The sequence below is a fragment of the Coregonus lavaretus genome, assembly GCF_964263955.1.
Source record: "Coregonus lavaretus genome assembly, chromosome: 22".
Lineage (NCBI taxonomy): Eukaryota > Metazoa > Chordata > Actinopteri > Salmoniformes > Salmonidae > Coregonus > Coregonus lavaretus.
In genome coordinates, this window is record NC_140009.1 from 28,723,454 (window position 1) to 28,738,455 (window position 15,002).

Genomic DNA, 15,002 nt, shown 5'->3' on the forward strand with positions numbered 1-15,002 from the left:
AGGGGGTAAAATATACACCAAAAAAAACACACAAAAAAAGTATTTGATGTAGTCGGAGCTTAATTCCACAAAGCCTGGTCTCTGCTCAACTCCATTGGTGGAGTTCATCAGCAACTTCCTTCACCATTGAGTTGAGTTTAGTCAGCTAGGTCTGATATTCTCGTGACACAGCCTCATAAGGCGAACCCTGTTGCCGTTGTGCAGCATTAACTGTGGCCTGTCTGCCTTTCCTCTCAGCAAGCCTGGCACACAGCTGCTGCCGCCCTACAGCTATCACACCCTGCGCCTCCCTGGGTGGTTCCTCATAAGCCAAGTAGTAGGCCTTTTGCTGTGGGCACATCTCACGAAACGCTGCTGCTGTTGCATTTCTCCAATTCCTGCAGATGAACATCTCGAGCTTGGCTGCTGCGTCGGTCATTTTCTAGGATAATCTTTCGGCTTTTAAATAATTTGAAATTAATTATAAAAAATATAAATCTAATCAGTCTAAATAATTTGCCTGAATTAGACGGAGGATGAACTGTGACAATCGGGGACAGCAGTTAGCGCATCAGTAACGATGCGACATGGCTGTATTTCAGAAAGGCAGGAAACTGTTCGGTTGAGGGCGGATTCCATGGAAATAGAACGAGCTGTCTCATTCTAATTCTATGCCAACAATCGTTTAATGTTCCCGCAACACACTAGAGATTCGCAACAGGCAAAATGTCTTCACAACTATTGATTATCATCATGTATAGAGAAATAAAAATGCATTGACAAAATAATGAAAATGTACGAAAATTTTATCATTCATAAAAGCTGGAAAATCCTTTGTGACAAGGTAACAAGACACAATATAGTTGGTTTAGTACAACATATTTTCAGTCTCAAGACACATAGAAATCAAGTCTCCTCATTTCCCCTATTCTATAAAACACAAATTTCCCACAGTTTCATTATGCAAAAAAACAACACAAGAATTAGAATTTATTATGGGAAAGATGAGAGCCTTGCAGCTTCCCATATAAAACAAAGTCACTTACTAAATATGTTATTTCATGAATACAACTTCTTAAAAGTAGTAGGAGAAATAAAACATGGAAGTTGATGCATTACTGTTGACACAATTAGTGCAGATGGGTAAGGTAATGAAAAAGGCCAACATTTCCAATGATTTATTTTGCAAACATTTTGTCATTTGAAATGTGCCAAAGATCTGAAAATATTTGCAATCAAACAACCTAATTCATAAAATTCACAATAATATGCATGGTAGTCTGTTTTTTTGTTTTAAATTGTAATTTCCAAAACTGGGGAAAGGGAAAACTCTTCATCACAAGGCTGTCCCATTGACAAAATGAAAAAGAGAGAAAAAGGTGTGGATTTCTTAACCATTATTACAGTGGTGAAGAAGATAATTACTTTTCTGCTTTTGTCAAACGTCTCCATTCGTTATTGAAAGGGATTGAAATGCTGGCATGTTCCAACTGGGCACCAGTATTGTATTGCAGCTTCCTACAGGTAATAGAGACAGAGGACATGTTAGTTCACAGCTACTTTTGTATTCCTTGTGAGAGCAATTGCACATGGAATTCATGACTGTGAATCATGCGAGACAGTTTATTCTGATAGAAAGCAAATATATCAATGCAAGTACATTAGCTGGTGCCATACTCATGGGATTATGATCAAATTAAATACAAATGTAAATATCATAATACATACAGATTCCGTATCACCCATTGGATGCCATCTTGGCCCACTCACCTGGCTCAGAGCTGCTGTAAGTGGGAGCTTTAGAGCAGTGTGCAATTTGACTTCTTTGCCTTCTTCTTTTCTATGGGTGTTTTCCTATTGATCTGTCTGACCAGGTCATAGAAAATCTAAAGCAGACCAAAGGAGCGGGTAGTTAGAGATACATGAGCATTAACTGTCCGTTATAAGCGCCAGATAAATCACACTTGTTTACTTGACGAGATGTATTTTCTTATTGGAATTCTTGTCAACTCCCGAGACGTAACATACATTCATTCAGTCCAGGTGACTGGAAGTGAAAGCAGTGGGGCTTACCTCATTAACGTTGATCTTTGATTTAGCGGAGGACTCTAGAAAGGCACAGTTGTTCCACTGTCTGGCCAGGTTCTGACCCTGCTCCTTGCCCACCACACGCTCATCCTCCAGGTCACACTTGTTGCCCACCAGGATCATGGGGACCTGATACGAAATAATGAGAAATAGACAGAAGACAATGAGAGACTATAGTGCTTTACTCTGTTGCTTTCCAAAGCAAAAATATTGGCTATATATGTCGCCATAATGTGACAACAAATCAATAATGTACTAACTCTGCATGTGGCAGAAATAAGAGCTGAAACTGGCAAACATCAGTCATGACATTTCTATCTCATTATTGCCATGTTCTGGGCGGCAGGTAGCTTAGTGGTTAAGAGCGTTGTGCCAGTAACCGAAAGGTCGCTGGTTCTAATCCCCGAGCCGACTAGGTGAAACATCTGTCGATGTGCCCTTGAGCAAGGCACTTAACCCTAATTACTCCTGTAAGTCGCTCTGGATAAGAGCGTCTGCTAAATGACTAAAATGTCAATGTAAAATGTTCTCCCCACAGAGAATACCCTATTGAGAGATCCTATGGCTATCAGAGCAGTAGGATTACAAGACAAGAGCCAACAGACTCCTTTATTGAGAACACCATTAAAATTGCATACAAATCATAAACGTATCATAGTTATCATAACAGCTGCAATAAATGCATTGCCGACGAGGCCTAAGTGTTGGAAGCACGTCAATGACAGTGACTGAGCCCTAATAAGCTACAATACTCACATCCTCAGTGTCCTTTACTCGCAGGATCTGTTCCCGAAGGTCCTGTAGATCATTAAACGTGGACTGTGCCGTGATGGAGTATACAAGAGCGAAGCCTTGACCATTCTTCATGTACAAGTCCCTCATCGCTGTGAACTGCTCCTGTAGAACAGCAGAGGAAAGACTCCATGACATACTGGTCATATTTACTGTTAACACACAATCTGTCACCATGGCTAACTTGGACATGCTCTACCTACTGTTCCAGCTGTGTCAAGGATTTCAAGCATGCATTGCTGCCCATCCACTTCAACTTGCTGTGGGAGAGAGGGAGTCAAGTTTAGTAACATTTTGACATCAGTGGCGGCAATTGAAATCTTAGTAACTATAGGGCAGCATACCTTTCTGTAGGAGTCTTCTATTGTGGGGTCATATTTTTCCACAAAAATACCCTGTACAAATTGGACTGTCTGGAAGAGATTAAGCAAGGGGAGGAGAACATGAATGTAGAGAGTGACACATATATTCTCCAAATCAAAACGGCCACTCAATCAGGGCTCTAAATTAAACATTTTCATTGGTAGCACTGGTGCTCCTAACTTAAAGTTAAGAGCACCACATAACATTTAGGAGCACCAGAAAATAAGATTTTTTAATTGATTGAGATACAGCCTTTATTGGGCCTATATGACTTCTAGCTATTTTTTAAGCACATTTTGTACCCTAGCAACTAATCTGTTTCTAGGGTACAACATATGTTTATTATAAAAGTTAAAATGTTTATACAAATACCGGTCATTGAAATTACAAAGTAATTAGTGGAATATTAGGTTTGCTAACATTGTGTAAAACGCACTGTTTCCTAATGAGCTGCATTACATAGAAAATGGTATACTACCTCTTTAAGAATGTCAAATTTGTGTGTGATGACATGCACATCTGTCATTCATTCATCGCTTTGATCATTGATCTCCTGAAAAAGCTATCCCTTTACCATTCTTTCTGTGCCCCCAAATGTTTGGATGCACTGGTAAAGTTACCAGCTTGTTAGCTTGCTAGCTAATGCAGTAACATGACGGAACAAGTTGTTAACGGCCCGCGACATGGTTTATGAATATAAAATATGGCCCACCAATGGAGATGCATCCAACTGCAGCGCCAATGAGCAATAGAACGGAAAAAAACTTAGTGCCGGTAATATGGTCACAACTTTTGAACGGTTTGGCCACTCGGAAACAGCGGTACAGTAACGCTTAATCATTACAACAATTATTATCGGGCTGATTTTTTGTTCTAGGTGCACTGGTGCTCCCACATTTTTATTCCAAGTCACACAGCAAAATATTTAGTGGCATATGCGACCAAAATGGTCGCACTTTAAAGCCCTGCACTAAATGCACTTACACCCAGATTGACAATAACAGAAACCTAAGCATGGCGGTACTACTAACCAGTGCAGATTTGCCTACACCTCCTGAACCTAACACCACTAGCTTGTATTCACGCATGGTGGGGTTACTTCACTCGACAGCACAAACGTCTGTAAGAGATGAGACAAGAGAGAGAACATTGGTTAGGCCTACTTACGTCACTATTTATATAATTTTTACACATTGCCGGCCACAGATGAGGAGAACCCATTAACTCCCTTCAGTTTTCATCAGCTCTAGACGCAACATTGTGGGCGGTTCCCTCGGCTCGTCCATTATCTAACTACTTTAGTTATCATTTACATAGCCAAGCCTAAACATAACTGCCTTGTCGTGGTAATCCCCTTTGACAATACATATTCAGAAAATGAAACTCCCTTCCCTCTGCCAAAAGAATAATATATCTTTCTCACTTACTATCTTGGGCCATTTTCCCTTTTCAAAAGAAGGAAACAAATAGAGAGGAGCCAAGATAACCCAGAGATTTGTTCCTCCCTTATAAGATTACGCACTACATCTTTAACACTTAAGTGAGTGACAGTGAGCTGATGCTAATTGTCAAACAGCTTAGTCTCTATGGAGTCGGTAGGCAATAGCCATAGTGCCACAAATAGCTTAATCTAATTAGCATGCATAGGAGAAGGCCATGTGGGGTGAGGCGTTGCCACCACTATCAGCTTGGCAAGGTGAGAAGTAGGGCTTGTTAAATTAGCACAACATTATAAAACTCATCAGTCAATCAGGTTTTTATGACTGTTTATATTACAAAGCTATCCAGTAATTGTTTCCTGTTCTGTCTTGGAGCCAGCCATGGAAACGTGAGGCACCTGCCAATATACACTTTTCTCTACAGAATATTATCCCCATGATACCTTTGTTTTACTTTTGTTTTGTCTGTATTCCAACGGGACCACGTTGGAAACAAGTGGAATCGCTTTAGCGTGTTATCATTGCATCTTTCCCCCAAAAAAATATATTAATCTACATGTCTCTTTATGTCCAATAGGAATTACCACCAGGCACAGGCAAAAACTCCTTCATGAGAAAATACGTATTTTATGTGCTGTGCAGAGAAACAATCCAAACCCACTATCATTATCTAGCTTTGCAAACCCAACAAATTGCAAGCAGCAGCAGCATGACAAGTCTACAATGGAGAGATGGGTGGGATGTGGGATGTTACAAAGGTCCATTCAATCCTCAGGCCATTGCGATACACCCCCTCCTCTGTGAAAATGGTGTGCTTATAGAAAACAGAACAGAGATCAGAGTAAAAGGATGACCATTGCTCTTAAATAATGACTAGCCCCATTTTAGAAGCAGAAGTAGAACCCACAGCTGCAATAAGAATGCTAAAGAAAGTGTGTGCCACAAAGGTTTCAGAAAGGCATTTCACTTTTATCTGATGTGGCCATAGCCTTTAGTTGACTGATTACAGATGACACATCTGGAGTAGCGCTTAAGCAAATACAGTGAGCTCAAAGTATTGGGACAGTCATACATTTGTTGTTGTTTTGTCTCTGTACTCCAGCACTTTGGATTTGAAATGATACAATGACTATGGGGTTAAAGTGCAGACTGTCAGCTTTAATTTGAAGGTATTTTCATCCATATTGGGTGAACTGTTTAGAAATTGTACATAGTCCCCCCATTTTAGAGGACCAAAAGTATTGGGACAAATTCACTTATACGTGTATTAAAGTAGTAAAAAGTTAAGTATTTGGTCCCATATTCATAGCATGCAATGACTACATCAAGCTTGTGACTCTACACATTTGTTGGATGCATTTGCTGTTTGTTTTGGTTTTGTTTCAGATTATTTTGTGCACAATATAAACTAATGATAAATAATGTATTGTGTCATTTTGGAGTCACTTCTATTGTAAATAAGAATATAATAGGTTTCTAAACACTTCTACATTAATGTGGACACTACCATGATTACAGATAACCCTGAATGACTCGGGAATAATGATGAGTGAGAAAGTTAAATGCACAAATATCATAACCCCCCAAAAATGCTAGCCTCCCCTTTTATTGTAATGGTAAGAGGTTTGTTTGTCTTGGGGATATGATATTTGTGCATCTACCTTTAACCTGTCTCCTCTCATTCATCTACACTGATTGAAGTGGATTTAACAGGTGACATCAATAAGGGATCATAGCTTTCACTTGGATTCACCTGGTCATTTTGTCATGGGAAGAGCAGGTGTTCCTAATGTTTGTACACTCAGTGTAAGTGAATTTGTCCCAATAATTTTGGTCCCCTAAAATAGTGTGACTATGTACAAAATGTGCTGTAATTTCTAAACTTTTCACCCGATAGGGATGAAAATACCCTCAAATTAAAGGAGAAGTTATTTTTTACAACCAAATCTCTAGTTTGTATGTCAATGGCATTTTATAGAAGGGTCCAGACAAATGTATTGTGATTTCACGTTTTAGAGAAACTTACCACAAACAGCAAATCACTTCCTTATCCTCGTTGTGTAGTATGGGGGCCCCGAAAATAACATGAACAAAGGCTCCAAAATCACACAAATACATCATTTTAGAAACAGCAAAGCTCTCACTATAGTGATGCAGGTCTTTAAATGTTGTACACATGAAATTGTGTCAATCCGAACTTTATCCGCAACGTCATATTCCATTTTGTTGCGACTCGAGCGATACCTCTCCGTCCATTTTACAGGTAACTGACAAAATAAAGGAAACACTTGAGTAAAGGAGGGATACAAAGTATATTGAAAGCATGGGGTGCTTCCACACAGGAAGTTCCAGACACTTGTAGAATCTATGCCAAGGCACATTGAAGCTGCTCTGGCGGCCCAACACCCTATTAAGACACTATATGTTTATGTTTCCTTTATTTTGGCAGTTACCTGTAGCAGCAGGCTACACGGAAAATGGAACCGCTCCAGAAGGCTCGAGACGTGCAAAAGGGAATATAACATTGCGGACAAAGTCCAGAATGACACAACTGCATGTGTACAACATCTAAAGACCTGCATCACTATACAGAGTGCTTTGCCGTTTCTAAAAGGATGTTTTTTGGGTATGTTTCTTCAGGGCCCCCATACAACACAACGAGGATGAGGAAGTGATTTGCTGTTTGGGGTAAGTTTCTCTAAAACGTGAAATCACAAAAAATATGTCTGGACCCCTTTACAGTATAACATTCCATTTACACCAAAAATAGAGATTTGGTTGTAAAAAATAAAACTTCTCCTTTAAAGCTGATAGTCTGCATTTTAACCTCATAGTCATTGTATCATTTCAAATCCAAACTGCTGGAGTACAGAGTCAAAACATCAACAAATTTGTCACTGTCCCAATACTTTTGGAGCTCACTGTAAATGCCTTTAGAACTTCACATGGTCAATTCCAATATAGAATTCCTGCAAAACACAGCTGATATGGAGTGTTTCCATGTTGACAGCACCTTGGCACATCCACCATGCCCACTGCACACCAGCACAGTGAGCACACTAGCCTCTTGATATGTTATAAGTCAGTGAGGGTTCAGACCCAGTTTTCTCTTAACACAATAGGCAGCAGGCAACCTGACAGAAAATGTTTTAAGCCTACATATTCTTTTTTTTTACTAATGCTCTGTGCGTGGTACATTCCCAGACAGCATACAATAGCCTAGTTTCTGCACTGAAACTCATTTTATAGCAAAAACACCCACTCTAAGGACATAACCTACTGTGTTCAAGGCTGGAAGCGACAACTCCCCACTACATCTGGTGAGGGAAGGCTAGCAGTTCCCAGGACACACTGAAGTCTGTGGGCAGGTGTGGAGGCTGTGTTGGGAGCCAAAGGAGCTAGGCTACTCCAAAGAATCCCCACAAAACTAGGGAAAAGACAGAAGAAATATATAAATAGCATTTCACTTTCACTTTTTGTTAATAATCTTACGCCTGCACTTTGAGGGAGTTGGGAGTGGGACACATATTGCCAAACAGTAGGTGTACATTAGCCTGAGTCCTCTACTCATCAGTGAGTGCGTTTACACGCACACTAATAATTTGATATTAAACTGATTATGACAGAATGCAGAGTATGGCATTAGTCATGTAAACACCTTACTCTGCTTATCTTAATTGGCGTAAGGTCATAATCGAAGTAAGCATACGACGATTAAAACACATGGTTTTCTGAGCAATCTTTCAAATTATTTGGACAGCTTAATCGGCGTTCCAGCTGTGTATTTGATCTGCGCATGTGCCAGCGTGTGGTAGCGCAAGCCTCCCTCTTATGCGCGAGTGAAGTGAGTTCTGAAAAACTGAAAGTATGCATCATCTTATAAATAGTTTTCACATACAAACTTTATGTCAGAACTCCGAATCAAAAAGTATTTGCAAAAATAACATGGTCACTGTGTTAGAACTTATTTTGATTGGGGATTTTCTGCATTTATCAAAAGGCCCATCAGTAGCCTGATTTCAGATGTGTCCATGTAAACAGGATTATTAGAGAAATCGTTCTTCTTGCAAAGCTTGTAAATATTTTAAACAAACTATTACATTAACCTGACTATCCACAATAATCACATTATTGTGTGCATGCTACTGTGTTGTGTTGGGGAAGCTACTCTAAAATATAGTTTACCAAGCTACCAATTACTTCACACTGGAAGAAGTTAAGCTAGACTAAAGCTACCCTTAAGAAAAATATAGTTTACTTAACTAAAGTTACTTTGAAAAAGTAGTTCACTACATCCAAACTACTTTGTGAAAATGTATCATAAGTAAATCTGTAATGTCAGACTACAAATTGCAAGAACAAATCACTTTGGGGTCATATGTTAACAGAATGTGGAATTTAGCCTATTAAACCACAAAACAGTTTCAAGTGAGAATTAGGCAGGTCTGATGCCGAAAAAGGAAAGTATTGCCTACTTCACCCATATTTATTTTTGCAAAAGAAAAAAAGTAGTGTAGTTCCAGTAGTTAGCCTAGCTACACGGCATAAAAGTAATTAACTACTGAAAACACTACCTAGATTTGAATTTAGTTCAACTACCACCAAGCTACTGGAAAATGTAATTCATTACTAGCTAGTTGAACTACTGTACATGTACAATGAATGTACAAAACATTAGGAACTCCTGCTCTTTCCATGACATACTGATCAGGTGAATGCTATGATCCCTTATGAAGTGGATTGTTAAATCCACTTCAATTAGTGTAGATAAAGGGGAGGAGACAGGTTAAAGAATGATTTTTAAGCCTTGAGACGGATTGTGTATGTGTGCCATTCAGAGGGTGAATGGGCAAGACAAAATATGTACTGTCTGAATAAAGTGTCAAACCACCTAAAAAAAGTTGTTCACACCCCCCCCACAAATCTCAAAGTCATTGAATTTTGAGTGTTCATTTAAATGTTCAAACCATTCTGAATACACCTGACCTGTTCATAGGCCTAAGCCATGTCAAAATACATAGAATTGCAGGAAACTAGCTTTAAAAGTATCTCCCCCAGACTCCCATCTAAGGTAAAATCTCACTCCAAACTTTCTTCAAAAGTTGCCAGCCCTGCACCTGTGTGTAATGGAAGGAGGCCACCAGAAAGGTGTTGTCAATGAAAAATACTGTCTGACCCAACTGTGATGAAGCAGGTTAAAACAGTGTACAGTAAGTGTGTATTTTGCATTTGAGAATCGATTCACGTTTAGATGGAGTAATTTTGCTCTGAAAATAACATGCTAGGACCTTGGACCTAAAGGAGCAACGGTAAAGTTAGGCTCCTTTAAGAGTACATATTGGGCTACACTCAGTCTTGAACTTGACAGAAATATGGGAATTACTTGTATTGCACATGGGTGTGCTCTCCTGAATGTCAAGTCACGAGTCAAATCTTAATTCTCAAAAGTCAACACTAGACACCCTTGCTTACATAACTAGTGCGCTAAATGCAACACAAATGTGCGAATCTCAATCTATCCATCTAGCTCAGCGTTTCACGAACTCGCCGGTCCTCGAGCTCGGGACCCCATCAAGGGGTGTACGTTTTGATTTTTGCCCCAACACTACAATGCGGATTCAAATGATCAAAGCTTGATGATTCGTTGATTATTTCAATCAGCTGTGTAGTGTTACTTAGGTCAAAAACCAAAACGTGTACCGAGTTTGGGAAACCCTGACTAGTTGGCTAACTAACTAGCTATAGCTAATAGGAAACAGTAGCTAACTTGCAACTAACGTAGCTAGCTAGCTAACGTTTAACATTAGTTACACTGTGTCTGACATCACTTCGACAAAAGTAAGAACGTTTCAGTGTAACGTTAAAACTTACTAAGAGGAAGGGATCAGGGCTACCTAGCCAGCCAAGTTACCATTTAGATAGCTGGCTAGCTACGCTAAGTTAACGTCCCCCCGTACAGTTGCCACCCTGGTCCGATTCAAAGTTATATCTAACAACTATGTAGCGTAGCTAGGTGAGCCAACTGGGTAGTGCCTGGCTAACTTCTTAATAGTTAGTCAATCAACGTCCAACTAGCCAAAATGGCTAGCTAACTGAGGCGTGTGAACCACTGGTGTTAACTAGCTACAGCCAACTCCCTTCGGCTTGTTATGTTAGCTAGCTGCTTAGCTAACGTTAGCCTCCCTTAGACTTTCCATCCGGCCTAGTCCTACTTGGCCATCTGACACGTTTAACATTTTCACGACCTATATACATGTTCGAGTATTGATTATCCCCAAACTGTTGCTATGACCAGAGATAATAGTTACTCACCGTGTTTTGGTCTCCCCGCCGCCTCACTGGAGTAGCTGACTTCAATGAACCTCCGCGAACGTCAATCCCTAGCTAGCTAACCTCTCCCACCATAAATGGCAACGGACGGTGGCACGAGCTAATGTAGTTTCAAGGCGGCCTGGTTATTCACAATGTTGTAGTCCATAAAACCATAATGGATCATCTGAATATGTTGGCAACCATGCACACACTGAAAGTGCAAATATGATTAAATAAGATATTACAAGTTTATTTATATGGTCTTCACATTATAAACTGAGGACTGACAAAAACTATAAAGTAGGCCTACTGCCATACAAAGCTGTTTGGATAATGTGGGCATGCAGAATACTGTCATGTGTGCAATTAGAAAGCATACTTTCCACTAGAGTACCCAGAAATAAGCCATCTCTACTTTTTCAAACATATCAGAGGAAACGGTCAAACAGCTGCAAGGAAACAGCAAGGGTCTTCAAATTCAAGCCCCCCCCCCACCCCCACACACACACATAACAGCAATATTTATTGCCAACCCAAAGCTTCTAGATACTGTACGTACACTATCAACATCTTGGCAGTGTTGTGAGAATGCCCTCTATAGACTAAAGACTTGTGACCCTCACTGAGGCCTTTGTTACTTTAGTGTCAGGAGGGAGTAGAGAGCATTGTCATCCATTTTCAGTGGGGGTTCCCCAAAATGTACGGTGCAGTACAAGTCACTGTCTTCCTGGGGAAGAATGTTGGAGCTGTACATAATTATCTCATCATACACATGACAAGTGTCCTCTTCACCCTGAGAGAGAGGAAGAGAACAAGAGAGAGAGGGGATTGGGTAGAGTTTATTTGTTGACCGAGTTAGTGCAGAATGACTGCTGTCTGATGAGGACATGCAAAATCTTATTCAAACTATGATATAAAGCATAAACAAAGATCCAATTCACCTGTGCAATGTCTACAGGATCTGATACTTTAGATGATGGAAATGCTGAGGGACACAAATTAGAGGCTTCAACATATCATAAACAAATAAATAATATTATCGTAACTGCATTATATGTAGGTAGGATATCAAAGAGAGGGAACTTGGTCATACTCAGTGAGCGCGACATTGATCGCTTTCTGAGAAGTACACCAAGTGCAACCACAGTGCAACACATTGACAGTCCGACAGCTCCAACAACAACATGGACACTTACAAAACCTAAATGAAAGAGTGAGAATAATTAAACAAAATCTCAATCAAACCCGTTTCCAGTGTTTTTGGAACAAAATAGAGTAGCTTAAAGTTAAATTACCTGTGCTATCAATCAGAATTGACGAGGATGTTGGCGTGACATCCCAATCTGCAACAGGTAACTTTTTGTATGGCACCATTAACGTGACAAAACAAAATTACACAGAAGATAAATGGAAGATTTATTAGAATAAGAAAATAATTGTACAATAGGAGCTTCTTAGGAGCTTATATTTTAAGCTATTTAAAGTTAAATCAACCTGTGTAAAAGTGGGGACCTCTGGGGACACATATCTGTGAGTTTCAGTGGTGTCCTTCCTATCGTGTGTAGACAGTGAAGTGACCAATGGAGCTGTGGGTAGAAATAGTAGATGATAGACCGAGTATGATTTTTGTGCATTCAAAGACAATCAAATGGGATCAAAACAAAACAATATGCATACCTTTACTCACAGAGACATCTACTTTTGTTAAAACATCTCTTCCCCACCGATCAAGTCCACAATAGTAAAGTCCAGAGTCCTGTAATTCCAGGTTTTTGATGGTGGCAATGAAAGTACGTCCATGAACATTGTCATACACAGAAAATCTTCCTACTGAGACAAATGTGTCAGCTTTCACACTTCTGATGAGAATGTCACTGTAGGAACAGGGGTGGCGACACAAATATTTGGGTTTATATTGATATCCATCTGGATATGAACACTTAATGTCTAAAGATCCACCTTCATATCCATGCTCTCCAATTTTGCTCCTTTTTGCGTAACAGCTTAAAACTTGATAAAAGAGAAAACAATGTTATTTTTTATCATAATAAAAAAGAATCGTTGAATGTGAAATAAACAATAAAACTTTGTAGAATTGTTTGGCAGACGTTTATTCAATACAATTTGCAGTATGCAGTGGTCTCTTTCGCAAATAAGATAATCAACAACAAAAATTGTCTGCAGTTGTAATCAACAACAACAAACCAACAACAACAAAAATGGTATGTGTTAAACTCACCTGGCAAGTAAAGGAGAATCATCAGATAGAGTTTCATGTTTTTATTTTTTAAACTTATTTCACCACAGATAAACGTGAGAACAGATTATTTTCTCCCAAATGCTCCTACTGTCACCATATCAGTCTCCATCCAGCAGCATCATTTGAAGTGGCTCAGGGCTGTTTTTGTCTTATTACAGGAAGTGAAAAATATAAACTGATTGCAACATTTCAGGAAGGAAGTGCTACAGACAAGTGCTACTTTTGTTAAATCAAAAGCCTATGAGGCAGACGGAGACATTGAGGACAGATGGAATATCCCACAATTGTTAATCTGGAGGAATTAAATGACCTGGTTATTAGCTATTGGATGCATTCTCGAAACCAGACTTATGATTGTGTTTTGTTTGGTTCTGTAAATACATTTCAGAATCTGCACTTGAATACATCAGGTAACACCTGTGGACTAACATGTCAACCTCAGTGCTTTACTGTCCTCTACTAGTAGTTAAAAATCTTGTCTTGGTATATTTTCATGACATAAAACATCTATGATACAGTGGGGAAAAAAAGTATTTAGTCAGCCACCAATTGTGCAAGTTCTCCCACTTAAAAAGAGAGAGAGGCCTGTAATTTTCATCATAGGTACACGTCAACTATGACAGACAAATTGAGAAAACAAAATCCAGAAAATCACATTGTAGGATTTTGTATGAATTTATTTGCAAATTATGGTGGAAAATAAGTATTTGGTCACCTACAAACAAGCAAGATTTCTGGCTCTCACAGACCTGTAACTTCTTCTTTAAGAGTCTCCTCTGTCCTCCACTCGTTACCTGTATTAATGGTTGTCGACACCTGTCCACAACCTCAAACAGTCACACTCCAAACTCCACTATTGCCAAGACCAAAGAGCTGTCAAAGGACACCAGAAACAAAATTGTAGACCTGCACCAGGCTGGGAAGACTGAATCTGCAATAGGTAAGCAGCTTGGTTTGAAGAAATCAACTGTGGGAGCAATTATTAGGAAATGGAAGACATACAAGACCACTGATAATCTCCCTCGATCTGGGGCTCCACGCAAGATCTCACCCGTGGGGTCAAAATGATCACAAGAACGGTGAGCAAAAATCCCAGAACCACACGGGGGGACCTAGTGAATTACCTGCAGAGAGCTGGGACCAAAGTAACAAAGCCTACCATCAGTAACACACTACGCCGCCAGGGACTCAAATCCTGCAGTGCCAGACGTGTCCCCCTGCTTAAGCCAGTACATGTCCAGGCCCGTCTGAAGTTTGCTAGAGTGCATTTGGATGATCCAGAAGAGGATTGGGAGAATGTCATATGGTCAGATGAAACCAAAATAGAACTTTTTGGTAAAAACTCAACTCGTCGTGTTTGGAGGACAAAGAATGCTGAGTTGCATCCAAAGAACACCATACCTACTGTGAAGCATGGGGGTGGAAACATCATGCTTTGGGGCTGTTTTTCTGCAAAGGGACCAGGACGACTGATCCGTGTAAAGGAAAGAATGAATGGGGCCATGTATCGTGAGATTTTGAGTGAAAACCTCCTTCCATCAGCAAGGGCATTGAAGATGAAACGTGGCTGGGTCTTTCAGCATGACAATGATCCCAAACACAACGCCCGGGCAACGAAGGAGTGGCTTCGTAAGAAGCATTTCAAGGTCCTGGAGTGGCCTAGCCAGTCTCCAGATCTCAACCCCATAGAAAATCTTTGGAGGGAGTTGAAAGTCTGTGTTGCCCAGCGACAGCCCCAAAACATCACTGCTCTAGAGGAGATCTGCATG

The 15,002-nt window shown here is 40.0% G+C and overlaps 1 protein-coding gene across 1 annotated transcript; it reads right to left on the reverse strand.

Moving 5' to 3' along the window:
• Positions 1-767: 767 nt before the first annotated feature.
• LOC311150166 (ras-related protein Rap-1A) lies at positions 768-11,305 on the reverse strand. The gene is made up of 9 exons (XM_084187485.1): positions 10,974-11,305; positions 7,942-8,088; positions 4,254-4,342; positions 3,204-3,272; positions 3,063-3,119; positions 2,824-2,964; positions 2,053-2,196; positions 1,750-1,865; positions 768-1,497 (listed from the first exon to the last, which is right to left on the reverse strand). The coding sequence occupies exons 3-8, from the start codon at positions 4,308-4,310 to the stop codon at positions 1,779-1,781; spliced, it is 555 nt and encodes a 184-aa protein (XP_084043611.1). The 5' UTR covers positions 4,311-4,342; positions 7,942-8,088; positions 10,974-11,305; the 3' UTR covers positions 768-1,497; positions 1,750-1,778.
• Between the last annotated feature and the right edge of the window lie 3,697 nt (positions 11,306-15,002).

Excerpts from the sequence above, each read along its gene's own strand:
- LOC311150166 (XM_084187485.1), bottom strand. The coding sequence starts at position 4,310 with ATGCGTGAATACAAGCTAGTGGTGTTAGGTTCAGGAGGTGTAGGCAAA. Across the intron at positions 3,120-3,203 it reads TAGAAGACTCCTACAGAAAG|CAAGTTGAAGTGGATGGGCA; the intron begins GTATGCTGCCCT and ends TCTCTCCCACAG. Across the intron at positions 2,197-2,823 it reads GAGTAAAGGACACTGAGGAT|GTCCCCATGATCCTGGTGGG; the intron begins GTGAGTATTGTA and ends ATTTCGTATCAG.